General features: G+C 50.6%; 1 protein-coding gene across 4 annotated transcripts in view; it reads left to right on the forward strand.

Annotated features, from left to right (window-relative positions):
* SLC7A1 (solute carrier family 7 member 1) overlaps nucleotides 1-18043 on the forward strand; it is an 86156-nt gene extending 68113 nt beyond the window's left edge. For all 4 annotated transcript variants that reach the window (XM_032403266.1, XM_032403264.1, XM_032403265.1 and 1 more), the window contains 8 exons: nucleotides 3327-3448; nucleotides 4085-4307; nucleotides 5336-5475; nucleotides 8028-8130; nucleotides 9910-10127; nucleotides 10397-10563; nucleotides 11244-11352; nucleotides 12932-18043. In XM_032403266.1, the coding sequence (XP_032259157.1) occupies nucleotides 3327-3448; nucleotides 4085-4307; nucleotides 5336-5475; nucleotides 8028-8130; nucleotides 9910-10127; nucleotides 10397-10563; nucleotides 11244-11352; nucleotides 12932-13035 (1186 nt within the window). In that variant the 3' untranslated portion in view covers nucleotides 13036-18043. The remainder of the gene's footprint in view (nucleotides 1-3326; nucleotides 3449-4084; nucleotides 4308-5335; nucleotides 5476-8027; nucleotides 8131-9909; nucleotides 10128-10396; nucleotides 10564-11243; nucleotides 11353-12931) is intronic.
* Nucleotides 18044-18800: the final 757 nt, after the last annotated feature.

Raw genomic sequence — 18800 nt, forward strand, 5'->3', positions numbered from 1 at the left:
GCTAAAATAACTAAGTTTTATTACCGTGTGGAGGAAGGGAATATGGCTTTTGGGGACAACTGGCAGTATATGTCAGGGTGGCAGATGGAAGTTACAAGAGCAGAGTCTTGGTGCTGGATGCTTTCCATTGATGCAGTGGGAAAAGACCATGCAGGGGAGAGGACACCCCCCTCACCACTGTGGATGCTCCCTATCAAGTCCTCACCCCGGGCTCGGGGAGGTGGTGACCACAAGACAGCTTTTCCTTCCTTCTTCCCTCTGCCAGTTACCCTCTTTATTAACTCCTGGGTAACCGGCTGAGTGGCATGCAGAAGAGTCGGTCAGCCTGGCTGCAGGGGAAGGGGCACTGAGCTAAGGTCTGGCTTCAGGCTGCTCTGTCGCCACGTGATGTTTGCCAGGTGGGGGCCGCGGCAGCCCCTGAGAGCCTGCCTCCCCATTTCTTGGTGTGTCAGTGGCTAGATGCCAGCTGGGCACAACCACCACGTCCAGGTAACGGGCCAGTGACTGATTTACATAGAGAGCCTTTACAAAACATTTCTAAATGTTTTGGTTTGAGGCCATATAGAATAGGTTCTATGACTGTTTCATAGTGAGGCGCTGCCTGTGAGAGCATAATACCCAAGTTAAACGTCAAATTTAATTTTTTGAGTAGATAATGTTTTCTCACGGTTCATTAATCATGATGTTATAAAAAGGTTTATGCTGAGAATTTCTGTTTCCATTTCATTCTCCCACCGCCCCCCGTGGGTAATCATTTTTATTATTTCTGTGTGTGTAAGCTTCCAGCTTTTATTTGTATAAACACAAGCAATTACAAGTATATATATTTATTTTGTATATTATGTATATAACTTATGTACATAATTTATGTGTATAGTCCGTCTCTTCTTCCATAAAAAGTAACATTCTCTCTCCACTCTTCTGCACCTCGCATGTTTCCCTTACTAGCATATTCCACAGGGCTTTTCCTACCGGTATCTTTTCCTTTGTTGCAATATGGGGGTCCCGGCACCCATGGAGCGATGGTGACCCAGCTGGAGGAGCACCCACAGTTGGTTACCACAGTCGGTGGCTCCGGGAGTTTACGCAGGGACAGCCCTTTCCAGGTGGCTCCCCTTCCATCTGATTCCTTCCCCCATTACAGTCGTGAGGAGCAGGGGAGGATGCCCTTGTTTTGTTCTAGCTCTCCATAGTTCCGTGCTTTTATTGTTATTCCTGCTTCACCTGGCTGTGCGGCGGAGGTGTGCTCCAGCCCTAGTCCTCTCCTGCAAGACCTGCCTCTTTCTGCGGTTTAACGTACGTAACGTCAGTCCTGACACTCATTTATTCTTCGCGGCTCCTCCATAGCCCTTGTTGCTGGAGGGCTTGCGGAGGCAGGTAGGCACCTGGAGGCCTTCCACACCTGTCTGTTTGTCCTGGCAGGTCAGGGGAGCTGGGCCCAACTCAGGGTCTTGGCGAAGACCTTCCCATGTTCCAGGTGTGGTCAGAAGTTGAAAGGATCTGCCGGGAGCCCCTCTGAAGGCATCTTGAATACGAGTCCCCGTCTCCCTCATCCCCCTCTCTTGAGCTATTTGACTGTCAACTGTTTTGTTGTAGACTTTGGCCTAAAACTTTTTTTTTTTTTTTTTTTTAAAGATTTTATTTATTTTCTTGACAGAGAGAGACATAGCGAGAGCAGGAACACAAGCAGGGGGAGTGGGAGAGGGAGAAGCAGGCTTCCCGCAGAGCGGGGAGCCCGATGTGGGACTCGATCCCAGGACCCTGGGATCATGACCTGAGCCGAAGGCAGACGCTTAACGACTGAGCCACCCAGGCGCCCTGGCCTAAAACTTTTTATAATAGGAGTCAGTTCACCAGGGCATCTGTGTTCTTTGTGATTTATGGATGTGGTGGGCGCATCCTGTGCCCTGCTGATTGACGTGTCCTGGGCCACCATTTTTGTACTTGGATTGTGGGTAACTTGCCTTTGAGTATGGCAACAACTTTTCCTACGTCTCTCACTTGTGTGTTTCTTGGGGTTTTCCTCACATTGCTGCTTACTGAACTGCAATGAATCCCAGATTAAGGACCTCCTTCATGCTCTGACTTCCAGATTCCGAAACCAAGGATCCTCTAGAAATCAGTACAAGGCTCAGTCCTCATTAAGAAATAATTGGGACCAAAGTGGCTCTCTGTTTTATTAGTCAGTTGATAAATCCCTCTAAAAGCAAATTGGGCCAATGAGTTGCTAACCCAATTAACATCTGTTTATAGGACTAGAATATTCTATATGGCTCTTCCTAGGAAGTCAAGTGGTCTGGGGCAGGTTGCCCTGCAGAGCTGGGCAGTTGTCAGCCTGTTGAGTTAGGAGGGGCAATGGAGAGGTGGTGACCATCCTCTGGAAACTTGTGACAGAAAGCCTGGCAGCCAGCAAAAGGAATGGCTGGTGAGGGAGGAGCCAAGCTGTCCTTCTGGACCTGTAGTTCAGCTGTTTTTCAGGTGGTGGCAGAGGACCAGGGTGTATGCAGCTTAGAATCACTTCATGATGGGCAGGGCCTGGAGTGGCCATCCAGAATGCAAGTGGCGGCTGGCCACAGGCTCTGTGTGGCTGTTCTAGGCCTGGACACGCTGTTTAGAGTCACAGGTTCCACTTTGTTGGAACTATTTTCTGAACCTTAAAGGATTTCTGGAGTTGACAACATGTGTTCGGCTGCGTATTCATTACTTCGGCAAATATGTACTGAGCCCCACCCATGTGCCCGAGCCATGCTGGGCACTGGTCCCCACCCATATAGGCATCCCTGTTTACCATGTGCATGTGAGTGCTAAGGACATGCTTTTGTTGACTAGAAACATTCACTTTCCTTAACCTCAGTATCTCTGAAAATGCTTATTTTGAGACTTGAGTTACCAGTAAATATGGGAGACTTTTTGCATTGTGCCCCTGGGGTGGGGGCCATGCACCCATTTGGCAGCTCTGTGTCCTAAAGTATATGTTCTTTGTTTGACAGTCCTGGGGGAGAGGCCTCACTTGTTAGCTTCGTCCCTCTTTCCTCTGGGACACCCTGTCTCATAGTCCCTCCCCCCTCCCCAAAGCCAGTATTCGGGGTGCTTCTGGAAAGGGCTCAGTGAGTGCCCTTGTGGCTCTGGGCCATGCAGAGCAGGGAGGCCTGTGGCCTACGGGGTCTGGTGACAGCTCCCTTGGGGATCATTTACTAGGCCTCTGGAGCGCCCCAGGCCAGCAGTGGCCAGGGGCCTGGGGGTGGGGGGCCACACATGACTGTTTGAAGCAGCTTCTCTTCAGGACTGTGAAGTGGGTGTTATCCTCTTTGGCTCTTTTTTTCTAGTGACACAAAACAAGGGACACTTGGTGCTGGTGGATTCATGCCCTTTGGATTCTCCGGTGTCCTGTCGGGGGCAGCGACCTGCTTCTATGCCTTCGTGGGCTTTGACTGCATCGCCACCACAGGTACGGCGCCCGCCGGCCGAGTGGGCCGGGGCTGCGGGGCCTCCTCTCCCGTCAGGCAGGCTGGGCTAACTGTACCCACAGGTTGCTCTTTTCCTTCCTGTGGGCCTGTGCTCGCTGCTGCTCCTTCACACATGGGTAACGTGTCGATTTGTAGCTTCCTGCTAATCTTTTCCCCCCTTTATCACTTCCCCAAGTGGCCGTGCCTGACAGGAAAGTCTGCATCACGAACATGACTAACCGTTGTGCTGCTGGGACGGGATAATGACAGCGTCGCTGCAGCCCGATTTCATATCTGGGCGTCATCCGGGAGAAATGAGGCCATTGAAAATACTGTTATCCGGGTGCTTGAATAGGCTGGGCTCAGTCGGGCCTCCTGAATTTTCTCTGCCAAAGGAAACAAGGCTTTTCCTTGGCTGGACCAGGGCGTAAAGGCCGAGAACACCATCCCTGGGCGTTACGGGTCCTCCAGCCCGTGTGCGGAGGGCCGCCTGTGGTTCCCAGAAGCCCGAAGACCCTGGTTCCCGTAGGGCTGAGCACGTAGGGGCGCCATTTGTGGGTGGCATGGGCATCTTGTGGGCTCGTGGGGATGCCCCTCACTGTCTTGCCCTCTGGGACCTGACTCCTTGCTGTTTCTAGGTGAAGAAGTCAAGAACCCTCAGAAGGCGATCCCTGTGGGGATTGTCGCGTCCCTCCTGATTTGCTTCATCGCTTACTTCGGGGTGTCTGCCGCCCTCACGCTCATGATGCCATACTTCTGCCTGGACAAGGACAGCCCCCTGCCCGACGCCTTCAAGCATGTGGGCTGGGAAGGTGCCAAGTACGCGGTGGCCGTCGGCTCCCTCTGCGCTCTTTCTACCAGGTGAGGCCTCTGAAGCTCTTGGGAGGGTACGCTGTAGTAGGCCATGTGAGGCCTGACACACAGGAGAGCTGCTCATCTCGCTCTTTTCCCCTGAAATAGAACCAGCACCCCAACCCCGATGATGTGGTTTCTCCTCTTGTTGTTAGCAATCATCCCATGAGTTGTTATTGATATTTTCATCCTGAAGCCTCTGAGGCCCACTTTCTGACATCTGCTCATAAAGGGTCTGGCTTGCTGTCCCCAACCTTGGCCCCTGCCCCGGGCCACCTCTTTGAACACTGTATTTTGGCCCTTTGTTTGGCCATAACGCAGAGGCTACCTTGAAAAAGGGAGTAAATGCCTTTTTTTTTTTTAAAGATTTTATTTATTTGAGAGAGAGAGCGAGAGAAAGAGAGCACAAGCTGGCGGCAGGGTGGGGGTGGGAGGGGAGTAGGGTAGAGGGAGAGGGAGAAGCAGACTCCCCACTGAGCAGGGAGCCTGATGCAGGGCTTAATCCCAGGACCTTGGGATCATGACCCGAGGTGAAGGCAGATGCTTAACCAACTGAGCTACCCAGGCACCCGGGATTAAGTGCCTTTGAATAAGAAACATTTTGCCCCCGATATTTGCCATTAGCCTGTACATACAGGAAATATTTGCTAAACATTGATTTACCACAGAGAAATCCTCATAAGCCCAGTGATGCTTTTATTTTCTGTTTGATTTAGCTAGAAATACTGTGGGAAGAAATACAAAATTTCCCTTTCATAAAAATTATGACTAGATCCCATGCATGTTTATGTTAGGTTATGCCATTCTTTCACTGAGTACATACTCACAGTAAGTGCTTTTTCTGGGGTTGATGCATTGAATTTTGTCTTCCAGTCATGGGCTTCACCTAGTTTGGAGGGTGGCAGTTCTTGGCGAGAAGTCCAGGGCTCCCTCTCGGTGGTATGCCGTATGGTATACCCCATACTGGTCACGTTATGGTGCCTTTCTTCCCGGGGGGCTAGTGTCACAGATGCATTTTGCCTTTTCCTCCCATCTAGTCTTTTAGGTTCCATGTTTCCCATGCCTCGAGTTATCTACGCCATGGCTGAAGATGGACTGCTATTTAAATTTTTGGCCAAAATCAACGATAGGACCAAAACACCAGTAATCGCCACGTTGACCTCAGGTGCCATTGCTGGTAAGAACTGAAACTAATCCCACATGCCAGTATTTTAATAGTTGAGTTACTAGTCCCTAGGGAAAAATACCTTGAATTGTGTTGGAACAACACAAGTGAGAAGTTGGAACTGGGCTTTTTAACTTTTGGTTTTCACCCTTGGAACCTGGTTTCTTGCAAGGTAACCACCCTTTTGACTAAAGGCGGAGGCCAGCTTTACACAGGATGTGATGGAATTCTCAAAAATTTTTGAATCCTTTTATTATGATTACCCTCTCATTGGATGGAGCTTGGAACACACACTGTCCCTTCAGAGTCATTTGTATTTCCCCTTTTCTGAATGTTCCTGAGTAGACTTTGGTGGGATGACGTCTTCTTGCATGGTAACAAGCCAAGAGACTTTTTGTTAGTACTGGAAATTCATTGTCCGTGTCTCTTAGCCTGTGGATTCTCAGGGGAATGAGAATCCCTTAGGATCAGTGTTTTATGAAACATGCTACCTGTTCTCCAGGAGACATTGGAGGGGTTGCTGGGGAGGCCAGTTGCTGTAAGTTTATAAATAATGGCAGGCTCAGAGGGCATTTATCTTATCAAGTATCAGGTTCCCCACCAAGAGGACAGTTTTGACAGCCAAAATCGGTACACAAAGAACCCTTGGAGCTATGTGATATTCCAGGGGCCCCTGATTAAGAAAAGGGGAGCATCAAAGGAAACTGACGTGCATACGCACTATGCTATTGGTTTTCTATATTTTCGCCTTTAATAATTGCCCCTCCTAGCCCCGAGAGACAGGCATTATCCAGCCCATTGTACAGAGAGGTGAAGTGAGGATGTACACCCACAACCAGGAGATCTGGCTCTCGGTTCCTGGTTTGTTTTTATGCCAAAGTGGCTGGCTCCTTCCAGGGTCTTTTTGGGATATTAGGACATGTGATACCAGTTCAATCTGCACCACAGAGACTAGTCAAATAGCCATTGGTAAGACATTTGACCCTCTTAAGTGAATGAATTGTTGTTAGTAGTATCTGTGCCCTTAGCAAAGTGTGCTTATGTTGTGGATTAATGTTATATAATGAAAGAAAGCTAGTTTTTCATTATTTAACAAATTCGTGTAACTGTGCATTCTTGACCGTGATCTCAGTGGTCAGGTTAAGGGACACCATATGTCAGAATATGACCAATATATTTAAGAGATTAAGGAATGGGAAATAGTAAATGTTCTTTCAGGATTTACATGTAATTTGATCATATTAAAGACTTGACTAATTCCCTTCCTATGCTGATCAAGGGAGCTCAAACTATAATCTTTAAAGTGACTATAAAATACATGCATTCACCAAACCAGGGATTTACTCTTTCCTTTCATTTGGCAGGAGTGGTAAATAAGTATTTGGTTTTCTGAAATCACCCCACATGGAGAAAGTTTGGCTTGAGTTTCTGTGTGAGTGGGAACGTAGGCATCTGTGGCATGCACAGTTGGATACTATTCTAATTATCCAGAAGGCCCCGCATTGCTCTTTGATCTTGTTATTTACCCTCAATTGAAATTTGTTTTAGTTGGAGTTAATCTATAGGGGCTTGAGAAATATTTGTGGAAAAGTAATGGTTTTGTGTTTCTGTTTTAACTTGTGTTGATGGCATGTGAGGTGAAAATATCCCAAAGTAGATGTATCCAAATTATTTTTTAAATGGGAAACTTGACATGTGTACCCAAATAAATAGAGATATATACTCTCACAAAAATTACAAAAGATTTTCAAATAAGCATGCATGTTGTATATTTTTTTTAGTGGGGTCATGGTAAAGGTACTGATACTGTTTGGAAATAACACTGCTTTCCATGCTCAGCTGCCTGGGTTAGGAGCCCCCGTGAGTCCTCCCAGAGCCTAGACTTGACCTCATCCACCTGCTCATCACTGTTGCCTACTGTTGCCTATCTTGGATGATGCACTCAGGGAAGCCAGAGACTATCTGGTCTGCCCTGTTTGATGGTGTACATCTTTGATGGTCTACACTGACCGGCATACTCTCAATGAGTGCCAGATGGATGATGAATGTGTGGGTAGATGATGGATGAATGGATGGATGGATGGATGGATGATGGATGGATGGTGTGTGGGTAGATGGAGAGATACACCTAACTATGTATGAGTCTGCATGGTGCAGAGAAAGACACGCTGGACTCAGAGCCACAAGAACCTAGTTGAGAATTCCACTTCTAGCTGTGTGACCTTAGATAAGTCTCCCAACATGTCTGACTTCAGTTTCTCAATCTATAATGTAGGGAGAGCTTGCACAGTTGCCATGAGGATCAATAAAGGTCATGTTGATGAAAGTGCTCTCTATATAAATGTTAATTATTATTACTGTCTGCTGAGAACAGTGTATGTGATTTAATCCTGAGCGTTTCTTCCCTTTAAGCAATGTCACAATGTCTTTCCATGGAAAGGGCTGGGGTGAGGAAGCAAGAAAAAGCAGCTCCCGCTGTGTGCCCTGGATCACGGGTGGGTGGTGGTTCTGGCTATCTGTGATAGTGGGCCATCCTTGGATCCTGATGCTTATCTCCTCCCTAGCTGTGATGGCCTTTCTCTTTGACCTGAAGGACTTGGTGGACCTCATGTCGATTGGCACTCTCCTGGCTTACTCTTTGGTGGCTGCCTGTGTGTTGGTCTTACGGTATGTATGGCTCTTCTGGGTTCCATGATAGAAACGGAGATGCACCCTGTTAGCCTTTTAAAGGTTCAAGTTAATGATTTATACGGTGTAAATTTTAGGTTGTTGATAGATAGTTCCTTTGAGAACTGCCCTGGAGAGGGTGGGATTTGGTGGTTGAGAGCCTAGTCACAGAGAACATCACTGAAAAGAGTCAGGGGGCTCACCTCTCACTATCACGTGCCCTCATTTTTCTGGCGGGATGTTAGGAGGAGAGAGACCGGTTCTCAGCCCACCTGTTGGGCCTGGTCCAGGGAACAGAATTTTTGAAGGCTTAGGGTAATGATTTCAGTTTGGTCCATGTTCTTAGGTTGGAGGGGACTAGGGACTAGTCCTGGTGGGAACTGGGAGAATGCCAGTTGTGTGAACCTTAGGGTAGTGTGCTGCTTTGGCAGCAGCACCACACTCTACAGCCAGGAGGAGGCAGTCCCAGTGTGTGGCATGGAGTGGCCAACGTGGATGTTCCGTGAGACTTCCCAGGCTCTGGCGGTTTTAGCCTCGTGGAGACCAGGCTAGCCCCTTGGATGGCCGGAAGAAAGCAGCTCGGGGCCTAGGCTTGGCGTCCTGGTGTTCTCGGCTGCCCTGGTGCCCCCCTCCCCAAGCACGCCCCTGGGCTCCAATTTTCCTTTGCTCTGGAAGGGCGGCTCTGCTTCCTCACTACCAGGAGAGGCTCAAGGGTGCATTTATCATGAGAATATGGAGTCATGGAGACTCAGTGGTGGCCACCTGGGAAGAGCCTTGTTACTTCTTTCCGGGTATTTATACTGGCAAGGTCATTTATTTCATTTGTTCCGTTTCGAATGTGCTTAGCACCTACTCTATGTAAAACTTGGGTTGAACCTCCGTAGTGGCTGTGTAGCATCGGCTAAAACTAGTTTGCTAGTTCTGTGACCACTTATTCCTTCCTGAGGGCTCGACACTGGAATCTTTTCTGAGGTTCCCCTCACATTCGTAATTGACCAAATGCTGTTAACATAAATCAATCAGTAAAAAAAATGGTTAAATATCTTTATGCTCACTCTTAGATTATATGCAAAATAATTCAGAAAGCACTCTGTTTTTGGTAGCTGGTAGAAAAGATTTGAGCTCTGTTCATTTTGGGTGGGAAGATAAGGAGGCTCGTTTAAAATGAATGCTTTACTTGCAGGAAGCTTATGTCTTGGAAATCATGCCACAGGCTCAGTCCTTTAGCCAGCTCTATAAAGTTATTTATTCTAAGGCATTTGGAGTTTTAAAATAAATTGATCCAATTAAGTCTCACAAACAGAATTTCTCAAATCCGTCAGCCTGCAGACACATTTCTCTGGCTCTTGGCACCAAATGGGATCCTAATGTTACTGCTCTCTATTTCTGTTTGTACTTTTAGCTCCCTTCAGCCGTAGTTTTGTTGGAAGTGGCCTAATACTGTAAGCATCCAAGGGGTAGTGCTACTTCTCAGAGCAAGAGAAACCACCTTAGGACATTTCTCTGGGCTGGTTCATGGGGAAGGTCAAGTTGCCTCAAAGCAGAGACCCCAAGGAGGGTGTCGCCCAGAAGCAGGAACAGAAAGAAGGCGAGAACTCAGGTCTCCTCCTCTGTACCTACTTTGCCAGAGAATGCATCAGTCTGACCATCTTCTTCCCATTTTATGCCTTGTGTCCTGGGCAACTTACCTTCGAAAGCTTACTAAGAACTTGAGTTAGTACGTGTCCTTTTGCCTAATGAAAGCACATTATGATGGTCATACAATACATTTCTTTACAGGTATCAGCCAGAGCAACCTAACATGGTATACCAGATGGCCAGAACTACCGACGAGCTAGATCAAGTGGACCAGAATGAACTGGTGAGCACCAGTGATTCCCAGACAGGCTTTTTACCAGAAGCGGAACGGTTTTCTTTGAAAACCATACTCTCACCCAAAAATATGGAGCCTTCCAAATTCTCCGGGCTAATTGTGAACATTTCAACCAGCCTCATAGGTAAGAGCCTGCCCTTCCCTGCAAGGTGTTTGGGGGTCCTGCTTGTTGGTGTTGCAGGGTTTCTTGTCAAGGGTGGTGGAGGCAAATGCTGGAAGGGATAAGCACCTGTCTTGCTACCGGACTGTGATGTAAATTATTCTGCCCTTATGGTAGTTGATGGCGGCAGAAACGGAGCCTCCCTCTCCACGGGTTTTGGGGAAGACTGAGGGTATCTGTGGGGATTTGAAAAAAAATTGAATTGCACCCCTCTCTCCCTCCCTCCTCCTTAGCAATTCTTATCATCACCTTCTGCATTGTGGCCGTGCTTGGAAATGAGGCTCTGACAAAAGGGGAGTTGTGGGCAATCTTTATGCTCGCCGGATCTGTCCTTCTCTGCTCCCTGGTCACAATCATCATCTGGAGGCAGCCTGAGAGCAAGACCAAGCTTTCATTTAAGGTGAGCAGCTCTGCCTGCAGGGAACCTCCTGGTAGGTTCCTGTGGTAGGAGCCACAAACTCCGGCACTCCTGCGCCCTGTGTGGGCCCTGCCAGGCCGGGTTGTCTGGAGGGGAGGGGCTTGCCGGCCAGCCTCAGGGACCGTGAGGTGCAGACAGTGCCTGCTGAGGGGGGACCCGACCCTGGAAGAAGGCACCCCTCCCCGCCCCGGCTCTCAGGTGTCCCGGCGCAGCTCACTGCGGGGGCAGCTCATGCATGTCCGCCCAGCATACGTGTCCAGCGCATCGCCTTACCAAGCCTTGGAGGTGATCGAGGCGTGTGCATTTTAGATTCACAAGTAATGAAGCAGTTCACTGTTGGAGATAAAGGGGAAGTCCCTCTTCTAGCCCCTTCTTTAACAGGAAAATAGCAAGAGGGGAAAATCAGAGTAGAGCTCACTTTGGCACTTGGTAGCTTAGAACCAAACTCCCACCTATTAGGGTTTGCCCGCGTGGGTGTGCGGCTGTGTGTATGTATGTGGGTTGGGGTGCACTCACTTTCTCCTCCCTGTATAAATAGCGCAGTCCATCTGAATCTCGGGTGGGGGCTTTTCCTAGGTCGTTTTTGCTAAATGACTCAAAGGCGCCGTCCCCCCGCGCTCCATCCCCTGCAGACTTGACACCACCACCCGCCGTCTTTGCAGGTACCCTTCCTGCCGCTACTTCCTGTCCTGAGCATCTTTGTGAACGTCTATCTCATGATGCAGCTGGACCAAGGCACATGGGTCCGCTTTGCAGTGTGGATGCTGATAGGTACGTGAAGTCATGGGTTTCACTGTGACGGCATCTCTCGGAGGCCCCTCCACCCCAGTCCCCGAGCCTGTGCCATGCAGCTCATTTGTCTTTCCTGCAACTTGGCTGATTGCCTAGCCTCTTTTCCAATCTCAAAACATAATGAAAACACATGTAGTCCGCAGTTTCTCAATAAGGAGGTCCTAGTAGATCGTGGGTCCCCCCTCCCTTTAAGATACTTTTATTTTAATAGCTCTTGTCTGAACTAGTTATGTCATTGCTAGAGTTGAAGGTAATGTGAGCGAGGCGATGAGTCTGCTGTTGACCAAGCACCAGTTCATCTCCCCCCACAGGGGAAAGCCTGGGCCGTGCCTCCCCAGCCCAGCCAGCACCTGCCCACTGGCCCATGTGGGAGGTTAGGGGGTCACCGTTTGGGTGCTGGTCCTTTTGTAGGCTGCCCATGACCCGTCCCCTCCCTGAGTATCCAACCCCAAGAATTGCAGGAAGTGGACTCGGGCTCCTTCCTCAGTGCTGATGACCAGGGAGCGGGCCTTGCCCCTCACCCCTCAGTGTCGCTGACAAGAGCTGTAACCCCAGGACTGTGTTTCTGCTGAAGCCCTCAGCCCTGGGTCACCATACTTGGGGGCAGATAGCTGCCGCCTTGAGATCCTTCTCTGCAGGCCCCACATTGTCTGCAGAGTGTGGCCTGAGGCTGGTTTGACAGCCATCCCTGGCAGAGCCTTTCTGTGAGAGAGTTGGCTCAGCGTGTGCAGTGGTGTGTGATCGGTATACATTGCTCCAGACTGGGGTGAGGTGCTCATTCCCTGCTGGACGTGGACGACACCTGCTTCTAAGCGCCCCAGATGTGAGCTCCTGGGCTCCACGCTGTTAGCTTATTTCCAGGACTTTTGGTGGCTGAGCCCTTCCTTTGAGGCCGGCTCTCCTTGTGTCTCTGGCACAAGGGTGGCCTCAAGGCCACATGGGCTGTAGTCCTTGAGTGGATGGTTCGAAGCTCAGATCTCTGTGCCCCACCACAGACCTTTGAAGCCCTGGACACTGGAACGGACTGAACTCCTGGGTCATACACACTTGCAGGCAACTTGAGTGCCACCTCCCGTCTGACAGTCACATATGTAGAGAAAACAGAGACGGTGGGGACTCCGGAGGCCTTGCGAATAGCCTGGGGAGCCGTGGTGCCCATTGGAAATCCCACCCTGGCAGGGAACCGGACGACCCCACCAGTGGCCATGGGGCACCAACCAGGTGGTCAATGGCTGAAGCTGTGGGAGCAGCACCTCTCCCGGGGTCCCCAGCCTGGTTGCTCAGTGTGCAGCTCAGGAACCGGCCCAGTGGGAGGCTCTCCAGAAGGGAGTGTGCCTGCACCGCATCTCGAAGAGGCGAGATGACCACTTCTGCTGATTGTAGTTGAAGAGTCATGTCGTTTCTCCCAATACTTTGGAAAGTTGGCCCACGAGGGCTGCTTGCGCTGGGTTCAGGCCCGGGACAGGCAGCATGGAGAGGCTTTCCTGGGAGCCACGCGACGGACCCAGGCCTGCTCTGCCTGCTGTGTTCACACGTGCTCTCTGCTCTCGGCCTACAGGCTTCATCATCTACTTTGGCTATGGTTTGTGGCACAGCGAGGAGGCGTCCCTGGCCGCTGACCAAGCAAGGACTCCTGATGGCAATTTGGACCATTGCAAGTGACACGCAGCCCGGCCCCCAGAGGTGGCAGCAGCCCTGAGGGATGCCCGCAAAGGTCCTGGGAGCACCTCACTCTCTCCACCAGTGCATCAGGACCCACCCACATCTACAAAGCCCCCACGCAGCAGAAGGTGCAGCTACTTGAAATGCAGCCTCAGCCCACAGCCCGTGTGTCCTGCCTAGACTCGCTCTGCGGCAGGTGCACGGCAGCCCGTCACCTCGGACAGCTCCCTGGCGGGGGGCCACTTGGCTGCAGCTGGCCACTGTGGCTCCTAACAGCCCTCTGAACACAGAAAGCAGTCCCTGCCCCACCAGCTCCATGCCCATGCTGCTGTGTCCTCAGGCAGAATGGAGGTCACCGTTTCTTGTCACCTTGGGGAATCGGGCCTCCCTCCCCGGGGACCATTCTGGTATTGAAAATGTGCACACTTCAGACTCTCAGTAGCTATCTCCCCACTCGGCCCCAAAGGCCAACCGTAGAGGCAAGGGGAGTACTCCAAAACATATGTCCCAGAGCCAAAGGACAGCAGTTTACTTTAAAAAGGAAGAGCAAGACTGGTTTCCTTCTCCCACTCCTTTTCTCTGGGTTGCTTCCCGAAGAGGTTGTGAGGACTGTGAGCTCTCCCCTCCTTCCCCTTCCAGGCAGGGGTTTCGCTCTGACACCGGACAGAACCGCGCACACCCCAGCGGCAGTACTGAGGGCAGGCGTTTCTGTCACTGACGAAGAAGGGAGCGCCACTGTGGGGACAAGGCAGGAGGGCCGCCTCCACCCCTCGCCCCTGAGCGCAGGGACCTCCCTCAGCCGCACTCTCTCTCTCCAGGCCTGGGCCGGTTCTGGCTGCTTCTGGTATCTCGCACCAACGGCTGTGTGTCCTGAGTAACTGGAGCATGGCACTGCATTCATGTGGGACTGGCCTTAGATTAGCAGAGCTTAGAACACTGTTTTCTATGGGTCTTTGCCAATCACTAAATCCTGCCCTCTGATGCTTGTGGGTCAGCGTCTTGAGTCTTGTAAGGTTCTCAAGGCAGGTGTCTGCTCATTCTGAGGTGATGGTGCCAGTCCCCCAGCTGCTTCTGGCCCCCGACATGATTGTTTGGTCTATTTGGCCCTCCTCTTAGATAGAATCAAACTAGTCCTCCCATTAGCATCTGTGAATCACTCCAAATTAAGTTGGCGCTTAGTGTTAACTTGGAAAATGGCCAAATATTTCCTCGGTGTGTTGTTGAGAGCACGGGGTCCACACATGAGAATTTGAGGTCATATTGCTGTCCCTGTCATGTATGTGTTGTCCAAACGTTGTGGGTTTGTGTCTGGGTTCGTAACCCGGTCCCGGACCTCCCACCTCCATAACTCGGAGAGCCTGCTGGGGTGCCCGCACGCAGCGCGCATGGTCCCTCCCCCCCCCGGGCCCTGCAGTACCCCACACTCACACCCGCTCTGCAGAGAGGAGCCCGAGGAAACAAGAACGCTGATGCAGTCTTCCTTCCGATGAGAGTGTGACTTGGGAGACGGAAGGGCCCCGCGTGGATGGGAGGGGAGGGAGGAAGGCATGTAGACATCCCAGAAAATGTAAATGCTGCTTTTGAAGCTCAGACTCCCATTTCATCCCCCTCCGGCCTTTGACACAAATCTGGTAGAAAGAAGCCTGGTAAACTGACGGCACTTGTCTGATCTCCCTCAGTAGGTTCAGAGAGAATTGCAAGAATTCGTGGAAACGCCGAATGGCAGGGTCGGTCAGTGGAGGGCTGGTGGGCGAGTGGCCAAGGGCTTGGCCTCTGCCACTGGCCCTGATCACCTGCCTGGAAGCTTTATTCTAAATATCATTTGTGAATGTTACAGAGGGAGGAACATAAGAGCTCAAAGCGTGGGTTTCCAAAGAAAGGTATTTAAATTTATGTAGATTGGTGCTGTACAATATTTTGATAAATATTAACTTATTTTGTTGGGGTTTTGGTTGTCTGCTGTGTTCTTAGGGTTTGTTAGCTATTTGTTTGCTTGATTTGTCTGTTATTTTCCCACATAGGCAAAGAGAACTTGAGGGAAAGAGAATATCCGACAAAAGTGTAGGAGAGAGAGAATTTTTTTTTTTTTTACTTTAATTTCTTTTTCTGGCTGAAATATCTGTGCAAGACAGCGTGCAACAGACTGTGGATACAGTTGACATTTCAGCTGGCGACATGTATCCTTCTACGAACTGACAAGGTGTGTTTCCCTGAGACCATCCCGTGGAATGAGAAACTCCTGGCGCGTGAGGGTCCTCCTTCCTCACCCCAAAGTGGGAAGTGCCTCCAGAAGGCTCACCAGCTCAGGAGTGAGAAGCCCCTGCCCACTCCCCTGTCAGGGGGAGGAGCCTCCCACTTAGAAAAGGACACCTGAAGGTGCCACAGAGAAATCGTTCTCACGGTCCCTCTGCTTTTATTGAGACTAACTTTTGTGCGGTTGCCAGGGGTTTTTCTCTTCTGTTTACGAGGATGGTGATGTAAGGAATGGTGTTGATAGGCTTTTTCTTATCCCTTCATTCCTTCCCCAGAAATAAACACACACACACACACACGCACACACACACACACATGCATATACACACAGGCAAGAAATAACCACCAGAAGTGCCCAACAATTGGCCTCCCAACCCCCCAAGCAAGAATATGATTCTCAGTTTCATGGCTTGGCCAGTATTTTCCTAAATCATCAGAAATTCCACACTTCTAGAGACATGCCCTTTGGAAATGTTGTGTCTGCTTTTATCTGTGGCCCAGCCCCAAATACCCACATTGGAAAGACCCATTTGTGTCAAGTAAGCACCCCTTCCTGCCTCCCGTAGTGTCCCCCGCCCTGCATGTTTTTTTGACCCCATGAAGACTCACAAAGACGCCAGCAGCGGAGCCCCAGGAGCTCTGCTGAAGAGTGAGGGGTGTGAGGGGTCTCCAGGGAAGCAGTCAGGCCCCATGGGCCAGTGAGGCTGAGCCTGCTTCCTGGAGGGGCGCCTGGGGCAGGAGATTGGGCCTCTGCACACCCATCACCCCACCCTACTGGCTCACACCCCTTCCACCCAACTTGGGGCCCGATTTGTTTTTCCAAACCAATAGGAGTGGATAGGGCCATCTTTCCTAGGGTGTTTTGGAAAGACTCCAAATCGATGCTGTTGTCAGAACCCCCCTCCCTGCAGCTCCCCCACTTGGGTTTTGTTCCACTGAGTCCTCTCTATCAAGAGATCAGCCTTCTGGTCCCGTGTGCTGGTGCTGTGGTTCAGCTATCACAGGGCTCCCGCCTGTCATGTGTGCACTCTGGGGGCTGCCCCCACCCCGAGCTCCTGAGGTTCTGGCGCACCCCCTTCTACACTTCCGGCGCAGCCTGTGTGCGCACCTGGTTGAGGCCCCTGGCCCTCGCTTGGGCTTCCTGGATGGCAGCGGGCACGGACTGGGTTATACACTGTCCTCCCGCCACCGAGCAGGTGTTCAGAGCTGAGTGAGTTCTGTAGTCTGCGCAGGATGGCCTCTAGCCTGACGCCAGACACAGCCTGGAGTACGGGGTCAGAGGCTGGGCTCCTTGGGTGAGTGTGGACATGCCTCGGAAAGGCCCCCAGCCAGAGTGCAGGTGGGCTCCCAGGCATTCCGGGGGCGTCGCCGGGGGCGGGTACCTGCTCGCACTGTGCCGGGCCCGTCTTCTGCTCTGCGTGTCTCACTTTCACACATCTCATAAAAGCTGATCGTTCTGTCGGCACCCGAGAGCCATCACCACGAAGACGGGAGTGAGGCCCCTTCATGCCAGGCCCCATCACCGATGTGTTCTAGCGTGGATGGGGCCGTCTGCGGGCACGGCCACACTCTGCCGGCCATAGGTGTGCGATGCTTGTGTGCTCGTGTGTGGGACTGTTACAGAGTTCCCGGCAGGTGGAACTACATGTATGTTATGTGTGGTTGTTATGTATAATTTAAGATATATGTTTGACATCATAATGAGAGTATTGTATGTAAGGCTCCTCAGGGAGAATGAGATCTACATTTTGTCAGACTCTTGTGGACTTTTTTTGGTAATGAAATGCTTTATTGATCCAGTGGTGCAAGAAGCTGCACTCCGTATTTCATCATCATAGTTATGATGCCTGATGGGTTTTTATGGCAAAAAAAAAAAGTCAACTGACTTTGATATTCGTCACTATAACCCAGAGTCTTTTTGTGCCCATTGCTTCATTGAGTGGCAGTGCTCTTTGGAGAGGACGTGGACCAGCCAAGGGTCTGAGGGCACAGTTATCAAGGAACCCCCCGGATGACCCTGTAAGTGCATTGAACTGCCGGCTGAAAACCGCCCCCATGAGATAAAGACCTTGGCTGTGAAGTCCAAGAAATTGATCTTCTCAGGGTATGAGCAGGGTCGGGAAGCAGGGCTAGGAAGATGCGCTTTGACTTTGTTAATTTATTAACAAGGTATATGATTTTGTGTTTCTTGATGACAAACTTTTTTAAGTTTAGGACTTATTTTCGATTTGAGAAATTGTAATATATATTTAAAGTAAGTTTCCCGCTTAAGTTGTGCCTTTCAGCGTCAATGGGTCTAAGAAGCACAGAGGGTGATGATCACAATGAGGACTGGTTTATTATCAAACCTGCATAGCTGTGGTTTCTCCAGCAAACTTTTTCTTCTACTGAACATGGAGCCATTATTAAAAGAATTGTGTTTCTTATTATGTAAATTGTATAATATTTTTTTGCTTGTTTGATGTTCTATTTTTCTAATAGTTTTCTTATAGTTTCTTATAATTGTGATACTAGATTTAGATTCTGATGCCCACTGCAAACCAAGCTGTCTCTGCTGGCCCCTCCTGTTTTTATCTGAAGGACAAGCATAGATGTCCATCGCCTTTAAAAAATGTGAAACTCTGCTCTGTATCCCATTTTTGCTGACAACACTGTATGTTGACAAATTCCTACTATATGTTGTAAAATCAAATTATTTTGTGGTACATTATCTCATGCTTCCGCAAACTCTAATAAATTCTGTCTATGGCTTCAGCATGCACAGTGTGATCTCAAGAATTGCAGCAGCCCTCGGCGGGGTCCCCAAGCTTGGCAGTGCCCCACAGAGAGTTCCAGATCCCGCCCTTTGCTTCTTCAGTATCCCCATTTCCCCACAGCCGGATGTTGTAATGTCTCATTTTCCTTCAGCCGTTTGGTACAAATGCTCATTCCAAGGACTAGCACCTCAACCAGGGAATCCCCCAGCCCTCACTTAGGATCCTCTCATGCTATCCCCCCCCCCCCCCACACACACACACTTCTTCCAGACTTGGCTTGGGTTTGAGCGGGGACGTCTTCGCACCCAGGTTGCTGCCAGCCAAGGGCACAGAGCTGCTCATCTGCCAAAGCACTTGGGTGCCCGGGCAGTCAAACCGCCTCGCACCAGGCGCCCCTTAGCCCTGCACTTCCCTCCACGCACACCGTCTGTCGGGGAGGATTGTAGCTGTCCCAGTAATTGCCTCTCTCCCCCATTTCCCCCTTGAGGAAGGAAGCGTTTTCTTGCAGAGGAGGCAGACTCAGTCCAGTGGTCTTGACTCAGTCCAGTGGTCTTAACTCTCAGATGCTACCAAGCAGTGATTCGGTGACCACACTGGGAAGTGTGTTGCCCTCGAAGACAAGGCCCAACCTGGGCGTGTTCTCAGCGGACACCCCGGCCCTAGGAGAGCAGGGCAGGGGCGCTGAGGCCGGCTGAGACACTGTCCGCAAGCCCCCCCCCCCCCCCCCCCCCCCCCCCCCCCCCCCCCCCCCCCCCC

This window comes from Phoca vitulina, unplaced genomic scaffold (assembly GCF_004348235.1).
Source record: "Phoca vitulina isolate PV1807 unplaced genomic scaffold, GSC_HSeal_1.0 scaffold5, whole genome shotgun sequence".
Lineage (NCBI taxonomy): Eukaryota > Metazoa > Chordata > Mammalia > Carnivora > Phocidae > Phoca > Phoca vitulina.